Here is an 8723-nt window from a genome sequence, read left to right on the forward strand (position 1 = left end):
TTAGATTCAGTGATACTACTCATTTGCATTAAATGATGCCAGTGTTCAATTTTTTGCAGGCTCAGGGCCTAATTGAGTATCCAGTTGATAAGAGAGAGAATGACTCAGTGATCAGGGTACTACATGGAGAGACCTGGGTTTGATTTCCTGCTCTGCTGCAGGCTTCCTGTGAGAGTTTGCGCAAGTCATCTAGGGCTTGTCTACACTTACTGGAGGATTGATGGATGGGCAGTCGATAATTGACTGCTGATCGCTCTCCCGTTGACTCCTGTACTCCACCGGATTGAGAAGAGTAAGAGGAGTCGATGGAAGAATTTCTCCAGTTGACACTGCATAGTGTGGACCCTGCGGTAAGTAGATCTAAGCTACGTCAACTTGAGTTATGCTATTAACGTAACTCAAATTGTGTAGCTTAGATCGACTTTCATGCATAGTGTAGACATGGCCTCAGTCTCTTCATGCCTTAGTTTCCAGTCTGTAAAGGGGGATAATAGCATGACACTACCTCACAGGAAAAATACATTAAGACTGTGAGGCACACAGGTACTACAATAATGAAGACTACATAATACAATAGATCTACTGCTAGGTACCAACCACAAAGGCTGCTTAAGTGTTGCTTTGCTGCAGCAGAAGAGACTAATCTCTGTTACACTTCACTGGCTTTGCTGCAGGTAAGATTGCAAAGGAAATTCATTTAAAGCATAGTAAATAAATTGTGTCTACACATTTAAATTATTTTTAACCTTATTTTGGTGGAGTTGCACCAGGATCCCCAATGCACACGAACACTACCAAAGCAAAGCAAGTTGTAACATTTTGGACTACTGACACTGGACACCAAGTTTTTATTTACCTTCTGATGGAAATGATTTGAAATTTACTGGATGTTGCAAGGCAGAATTTTAATTATAATAGATTTCTGTGATTCTATAATTAACTAAACTGTTCTTGTTTTACAGTTTTTCCTCTCTTACGACTCTCTCCTACTCCCGGAGATGACTACAACTTTAACCTGGATGATAATGAAGGAGTCTGTGATCTTTTTGATGTGCAGATACTAAATTATTAGATTCGGTGGGAACCAGACTGTCATATCTACCTCTAACTTTATAACATTCTAGACTTCTTCATAACCTAAGTATTTTAAATAATGAATGTATAACCTCTTAGTTCACTGACTCTGGGAGTGCATTTCCTTTTGCTTCCTTACCTACTTCACAAAACACCTTAAATTCAAACCAGAAGAAAGGGCTTTTATCAAAATGTTCTCTGGTATTTTTTCACAAGTTACATTAATGTAACTCAGCTTTGAAATCCCAAGTTCTCCCCCACTCCCCATCCCCTCCTTTTTCTTGCAGCCTTCTGGTTACTTAAAAAAAAAAAAACCCCAAGGCTTGTCACTTAGCAGAATTTTCTTTCTGAAGCTTTACTGCCAAGAAGCTTTCTGTATGTTTTTAACCTTTCACTACAATTTTTAAAAAGCGTTCACTGCCAAATTTTAAGTGAAGGACATTAAATGGGTTATGTTAAATTGTTTCAGTGAACCAATTTTGTGAAGTGCCTTCTGTTTTAGCACTTTAAGTTTCTCACATTTTGACTTCTGACATTCCACTTTCCTAGATTATAGGAAAGGTCTGTTTGTAGTTTGTATTAAAGTGTGCCAATGCTTGTATATTAACAAGATTTTTTTAATAAAACTGTACAAACCCAGTATTCATTATGTGCCATCCACTGATTTTTGCCAGTAAATTTTGCTTTTGAAATTCATAGATATTTCATTATGCATTACAACTGAGATAATAAGCTTGCAGCTGCATCCACATCAGCTGGTTCACCTTCCAGGTGCTTGGAAACCTGAAAATAATTAAAAAAAAAAAAAAAATTACATAAAGTAGGAAGCTGAGGTTGTATAAAAAATTTCATTGATGGAAGATATAAAGCTAACAAATACTTGCTGTCTGAAAGATTGATTAGCTTGGTGTATTGGACTGCAAGACATCCTACGTTTTTTATAACATTCACTTTATGAGAATATATGATTTGCTAGACTAGATGGACCAGTGGACAATACTTAAAGCTTCAGAGGAAAGCCAAAAAAATCTGTGCCCGTAACATACATAGCCAAAATGGAGATAAACTTGAATGCTCTAGTCAACAAAATCTAAAATTGTGAAGGAGATTATTACTGCACAGAGACTAACACACTGTCTAACTTGTTCCAGGGAGATTGCATGAATAATTAATAGGACCCCACCGGTGCTCCAGAAAGAGAGAAATTGTTTCAAAATGTTATATTTTGATGAGGAAGTTGCAACTGGAGCAGAGGTGGGGCTGATGTTTTTACAAAAAAATTAATTTTTTCATATTGACAGTCATCAAATGGTTAGCCAGGAGATCCAGGATGTCTTGCAAAAGCAACCACCTTTATTTTCTATGCCTATTCCTGTTAAGGGTTAACTCGATGAATCAAGGTGTCCAGTTGAAAAGTTATTTTATTAATTTTTAAAGCTCACGAGTAAAAGAATCAACTAAAATCCATTCTGACATCTAGTGATGCTCTACTATTTCCTCTCTTCTGACTAAGAAGGGAGTTTGTGACCTCAGAAGAACTGCTAAGGTTGCTTGCAGACTTGACATCTCTTCATGATGGGGTCACAACTGTTTTTTTTTTTTTTTCCAGTCAAGACCTAAAAACTTATTAAAATTAAACCTTAATTTTGGAATCTTTCTAACTGGAGGTTGCTGCTACCCTCCCAACCAAAGATGCATTAAATAAGACTCAATTATTACCCAACGCCTCTTTTGAGATTTTGATGAAATGCCTTTTGATAGTTGTTTGACTTCTTTCTGTACTTCAGTAAATGCTTTATTTACCGTTCTAACTTTTTCATCATTCACAATGTTTATCTTTAGAGGAGAAAAAATTGCACAAGTTAGTCAAAGGCAGTAAGTGATCTTAATATGATGCTAAGGCTTATTCATAGACTATTTATTATACATACACCTCTAGTCCGATATAACGCTGTCCTCGGGAGCCAAAAAAATCTTACTGCATTATAGGTGAAACAACGTTATATTTAACTTGCTTTGATCCGCCGGACTGTGCAACCCTCCCGCCGGAGTGCTGCTTTACTGCATTATATCCGAATTCATGTTATATCGGATCGTGTTATATCGGGGTAGAGGTGTATTTACAACGGTTCTATCTTTAAAAATGCTTGGAGTGGGGCACATTCTTTAAAATGTTTTAATTGTACTACTGTTTGAATGTGTAAATATTAAAGATAGTGAATTTTTAATAGAACTTTCATATAAATGGATCACTAGCAAAGAAATCTAACAAATAGGTCAAAGCTAACCTGTTTATATTGGAGATAAAAGGGGAAGAAAGATTTCCTTCTGGAAATGGAACACATAACAGAAAACTGGTTCAGACAAACTGTCACACCTTCAGTTTATTTTAGCCAATATGAAGAAGCACCCAGTCCAGGCAGGTTCTTTATTTCTATTAGCAGGTAGGTAGGTAGATACCTGTAATTTGTAACTGCTCATCTCATCTTAACTTGATCTAATGGGCCACTTTTCGGTAACAACAGCATTCTCAAATCTGTTTTACTGTTATATACGAAATACTATATAAAATGAAGATTTGGCTCCACCTCTAGATATTCCTGAATATAAGCTTGCTGCTATTGTTTGTCACTGAAAGTTATCTTTGTATCTGAATAACATCCTCAGGTGCCAGTGACACAAAACATTTTCCCTTTGAGTCACTGTTTAATTCCATAGCTTTGGTAACATTCCAACTTTCTACTAAGTGATTTGTTCTCTTTTGTCTATAACTTGCAGCAGGAAAGTTAAGAGGTCTTTCCTTAAACACCTTCCTCAGAAAAAAATGTGATTACCATTGGTTTAGCTATACATTTTCAGTTTGAAAATATGTACTGGAAAAATGTCTTCGCTGTTGCTTTATTAGATTCTTAATAGTTTAATTCTGTGGCAGATTATGCAGTTCAGGAGTGACACAAGCTTTGGGAAAACAAAGCCAAGTCGTGGTGGCTAACAAGTCTAGTGCATCACCTGAACAGTACAGTTTTGTCTAATTTTAGAACGAAAGCTCATTATGCCAGGGATCACATCTTAAGTCTTGTTCTGGGTCATGTTCCCCAATAATCAATAACATGCTGCAAAACCACTTTCCAAGATAAAGCAGTATGAAATCATTGTATTGGGTGTATAAAGAACAGTTTTGTGGAATAACCTTCAAGCTTTCAGCACTCATTAAGGTAATACCATTACATTTAGAAATCATACTCCCACCTAGAAATGGTTTAAAAAAATGGGTTGTTCTAAAAAAAAAATTCTGCAAAAATTGTCATTTACACAGATGCAATTTTCTAGTTTTTAAATTTCCAACCAGCTCTAGTAACAAAGATTCCAGTAACCTAGATTATTTCTGTCAGGTTTTCTGTTTCTGACAGTGCTTGGTATGTAATCAGTTTTACTGTTTACCCAGTAACTCTTCCCCTTTTTGGGTTTGTAGGTCTTGCAGCAATAAAGGCAAGATTTTTTTTAGAAAATAAAATGGCAAACCACAAAAATGGGCAGTAAGACTTAGAGGCAAAGGGTAGTCCCCAAAGTTCTTAAACACCCAACAACCCACCCTAGATTTCAACTTGATTGTTAAACATCTACTTCTTGTGATGTTTTCTTATTTGTTTCAAGTAGCTGTGTCAATGAAGTTCCTATCAACCAGTATTAGTTCAGGATATCCACATATAATCCTGTCTTCTGTTCTAGCCCAACTGGTGAATAAATGCATCTGACAAAGTGGGTATTTGCCCACAAAAGCTTATGCTCCAATACATCTGTTAGTCTTAAAGGTGCCACAGGACTCATGGTTGCTTTTTACAGATCCAGACTAACACGGCTACCCCTCTGATGTTTGCTTTTAGTCATCTCTCTCCATGCTCATTAATGTTTTATATAGTGGGAAACTGAAGGCTTTTTGCCCCTGTTCTGTGGGTGATGGCCCTACAAGTTCACTGTCCATTTTAGTCAATTTCACGGGTCATGATTTTAAAAATTGTAAATTTCATGATTTCAGCTATTTAAATCTGCAATTTTCATGGTGGTGTAATTGTAGGGGTCCTGTCCCAAAAAGGTGGTGTGTGTGTGGGGAGGATGTCGCAAGGGGGTTAGCAGTACTGCTATGCTTACTTCTGCACTGCTGCTGGCAGCCACACTGCCTTCAGAGCTGGGCAGCTGGAGAGTGGCAGCTGCTGGCCAGGAGCCCAGCTGTGAAGGCGAAGTCACCAGCAGCAGCAGCTTAGACGGATGGCATGATATGGTATTGCCACCCTTAGTTCTGTGCTGCTGCCTTCAGAGGTAGGCCCTCAGTCAGCAGCTGCCACTCTGGCCACCCAGCTCTGAAGGCACCGCAAAAGTAAGGAGGGTAAGAGTGTGACATCCTTAAAATAACCTTGAGATTCCCCTGCAACTCCCTTTTGGATCAGGACCCCCAATTTGAAAAACGCTGGTCTCACCCGTGAAATCTGTATAGTATAGGGTAAAGGTACACGCAAGACCCGATTTCACAGTCCACAAAGCATTTGTTGTGGCTGTGAATGTGATAGGGCCCTACCTATGGTACAGGTCCTGTGTACCATGGGTCTTTTTTTGTTTTTACTAAAGATGCTTGGTGGAGATCTCAAAAACAACATATGAAGAAAAAAATATTTGCACAGGCTTATTACTGTGGCCCTACTAACCTTCTTCAGATTTGTTGTGACCGGTTTAGCTTTATTCTTGGCCTTCAGGGATTTGGTGTTGGCCACAGCGAAGACACTCTTCGGCTTTGACCCTTTGGCTTTGTTCTTGCCCATGGCCTAGAAGATGGTAAGACAACGAGGTTCGCCTTGTAAGTATGTGGCGGTGTCGGCTTTGAGGCCGTGCCAGCTTTTTCACCAGTAACAGCCGTTTCTGGGCCTGCTACCCCACTAAGAAAGAGCAGGGCTGGGGTTTGTTTAAAATTGAATCACTTCGGCCATAAGGAGGCTTGCCGGAGCGGAAGGGCGGCTCAGACGAAAGGAGGCTGCGGGTCCCCAGGCCAAGCGGCGGGGTAGCCTGGCGACAGCTGAGCGGCGCTGCGAGCCCGGCTGCCAGGTCTCGGGGCCCAGCTCGTGCAGGTCCTGCCCCACCGGTAACTCTTTCGGGAAAGGGCGGAGGCGGAGGCTTCGTTTCCGTGTCCACCCCCCGAGACGTGAGTAACGGGCGGGGTCGAGCCAGAGTCGCCCCCGCCTCGCAGCCAGAGTGCGCTGCCGGGCGCGGGCAAACACTCGCCTCCAGCCTCATGGCAGCTCCCCGCTTCCCGAGTAAAACCAACCGGCCCCGCGCTCCCCCGCCCCGGGCCGAGCCTTGGCAGGCGCACGAGGGGCTCCCCCGCCACGTGCCCGCGTCCCCCCAGCGCACTCACCGCAGCGGCTGCCGTCCGAGCTCACAGGCGGCGGCTGCGCGAGCGCCCCGCGTCATCATAGGAGCGCTCCTGGGAATTTCCCCGCCCCGGAGGAGGGAAACCCCGCTCCTGAGGCCCCGCCCCCAGAGCAGTCCCGGCGTCCCCATGCAGCGGCTGGATGATGGGGACCAGCTGCCCGGGGGGCGCCTGGGGATCACGCGGGGACTCCGCCACTGTGTGCTGCGCATTTCCATGTGCCCGGGGCGGCCTTACCAGCCGGGGACGCGTCCTGCTCTTCCCCCCGGGCGGGCTCCGCTGTCCCGCTCCCGCGGGGGCTGGGAGGTTGGACAGAAAACAAAGAGGCTGCTTTGTCAACAGCAGCACGGTGCCCACCGGCCAAAAGGCGGGCGGCAGGACAAGCTAGTGAGGGCTAATGGAGGCTAGACAACGCGGCAGAAGGAAATCAATGGCTCCCTAGGGCCCTGTCCCGAGATTAACAACAATGCTCCCACCCGACATACCGGGAGCAAGCGCTAGGGGGCGGCGTTCCCCCGCGTGTGTTTGAACTCGGGTGTGCTATTGCCCTGCTGCTGTTAACGCCTTCCTTGAATTACACACCAAGAGCCAGGGACACCCCCTGACATCAATCAGCCACCCGGCTGTGCCCGGCACTTGGCAAGCACAGGGTAACAGACAGTGCTTGCCTATTGACTCGATCCTGCATCCAGGTGATAACTGTTACTTCTATGGTGCCATCTGCCTGCCTGCCCATTCTAACCACACTTGCTTTTAGAAATATTTGAATGGAAATGCAGGACACCTCCTTGCCTAACTGGTGCAATTCTCATGCCTTTTGCTACTTCCTAGATGAAAGGTTTTATATTTAAGAATGTTATTAACCAAAGTGAGGCGGGGAAAGGCTTTTGGGTGTTTTACAAAAGTACATGTCTGTTTTGAAATGAAACCTCACACAGGGCTAGAAAAGAGGCTGAGATTGTGGGAGGCTGAGCTTTCTCAACTTCCAGGGGGCAGGCAATCAGGGCTTGGTGTTTTGCAGCCTCAGGCCCTCATTTTTGGTGTATGTTTTTCAAAAATGAATGTCTTTCTCTTGAAGCCTTAAAAACATTATCAGCAATACCCACATGTCATGCGTGATCTGATTTTATTCTCTGTTCCCATTTCCCATCCTGTATTTATTACCTGTTCTAGCTATGTGTACGACTAAGTGCATGGACTGGAATTTTCAGCTTGTTTAAAACATTAAACTTACTTCAGCAGTGTGAACATAAGTCCAATTTTACAGGGTGCTCCGCACTCAGCTCCCATTGATCACAGCAGAAGTTGTGTGTTTACATCACCTTCAAGATTGGGCCATATTTCTGGGCCTAACCTAAGCCCATTTATGCAGCTATGGTGGCTGTAAAATCTCTAGGCAAAGATGATGTGCAATGCTTCTAATAGCAAGTCAGCTGTGTTGTGTGGTGTAAAAAGCAATTCTATATTCAGTAGTAGCCTGCAGAACCACATGTATACGCACTTAACAAAGGGAGTGGTGAGGGTTGGACAAGCTACAAAATGGCAGGACCTGGGTAGAGAGTGGGCATATCTCTGCTCTTTCCTCCTTATTCTCCACCTGTAGCTGTGCTTAGCAACTGAGCAGTTACTCCAGCAGGCCCTTGAAAAGGTTTGTGGTAAAGGAAGCAGAATGTTCTACAGTGATATCTACCACAGAGTGCCATCTCTTTCACAAAAAGAAGAACAGGAGTACTTGTGGCACCTTAGAGACTAACAAATTTATTAGAGCATAAGCTTTCGTGGACTACAGCCCACTTCGTCCACGAAAGCTTATGCTCTAATAAATTTGTTGGTCTCTAAGGTGCCACAAGTACTCCTGTTCTTCTTTTTGCGGATACAGACTAACACGGCTACTACTCTGAAACATCTCTTTCACAGACAGCATTTGGCAGAGAGGTGCAATACAGCAATAGAATTTCTGTTGTAATGTAAGTTTTTCAGGGCTGAGATCTTCTAATTTTTATGTTATTGTAAAGTTCCTAGCACACTTTTAGGTGCTGTAAAGCAGATGATATCTGGAAAAAACAGCTTAGCACAGGCACATCCGTGCTATTACAAACCATAGTGGATGTCCACTACCATTGCTGGTGAAGCCTCTCTCAGTCTTCATATCATAATAGTAGTCCTACTGAGCTGATAATGGGGCCAGAGCTCAGGCTAATGCCTCTGCTAATGGTCCTGGGCTTGATTC

The 8723-nt window shown here is 43.0% G+C and overlaps 2 protein-coding genes across 3 annotated transcripts in view; one reads left to right on the forward strand and one right to left on the reverse strand.

Annotated features, from left to right (window-relative positions):
• Window positions 1–1716, forward strand: part of E2F5 (E2F transcription factor 5) — a 27726-nt gene extending 26010 nt beyond the window's left edge. For both annotated transcript variants that reach the window (XM_034763209.1, XM_034763210.1), the window contains exon 9: window positions 963–1716. In XM_034763209.1, coding sequence (XP_034619100.1) covers window positions 963–1072 — 110 coding nt within the window. In that variant the 3' untranslated portion in view covers window positions 1073–1716. The remainder of the gene's footprint in view (window positions 1–962) is intronic.
• Window positions 1674–6625, reverse strand: RBIS (ribosomal biogenesis factor). Its single transcript, XM_034763217.1, has 4 exons — window positions 6479–6625; window positions 5775–5891; window positions 2794–2910; window positions 1674–1857 (listed from the first exon to the last, which is right to left on the reverse strand). Exons 2-4 carry the CDS (start codon window positions 5886–5888, stop codon window positions 1789–1791), a joined length of 300 nt encoding a protein of 99 aa, XP_034619108.1. The 5' UTR covers window positions 5889–5891; window positions 6479–6625; the 3' UTR covers window positions 1674–1788.
• Window positions 6626–8723: the final 2098 nt, after the last annotated feature.

Source organism: Trachemys scripta, chromosome 2 (assembly GCF_013100865.1).
Source record: "Trachemys scripta elegans isolate TJP31775 chromosome 2, CAS_Tse_1.0, whole genome shotgun sequence".
NCBI classification, from domain to species: domain Eukaryota; kingdom Metazoa; phylum Chordata; order Testudines; family Emydidae; genus Trachemys; species Trachemys scripta.

Coding starts and splice junctions, on each gene's coding strand:
- RBIS (XM_034763217.1), bottom strand. CDS start 5,888: ATGGGCAAGAACAAAGCCAAAGGGTCAAAGCCGAAGAGTGTCTTCGCT. Junction 2,911..5,774: donor TCACAACAAATCTGAAGAAG/GTTAGTAGGGCC, acceptor TCTCCTCTAAAG/ATAAACATTGTGAATGATGA. Junction 1,858..2,793: donor AATCTCAAAAGAGGCGTTGG/GTAATAATTGAG, acceptor AATTATTTTCAG/GTTTCCAAGCACCTGGAAGG.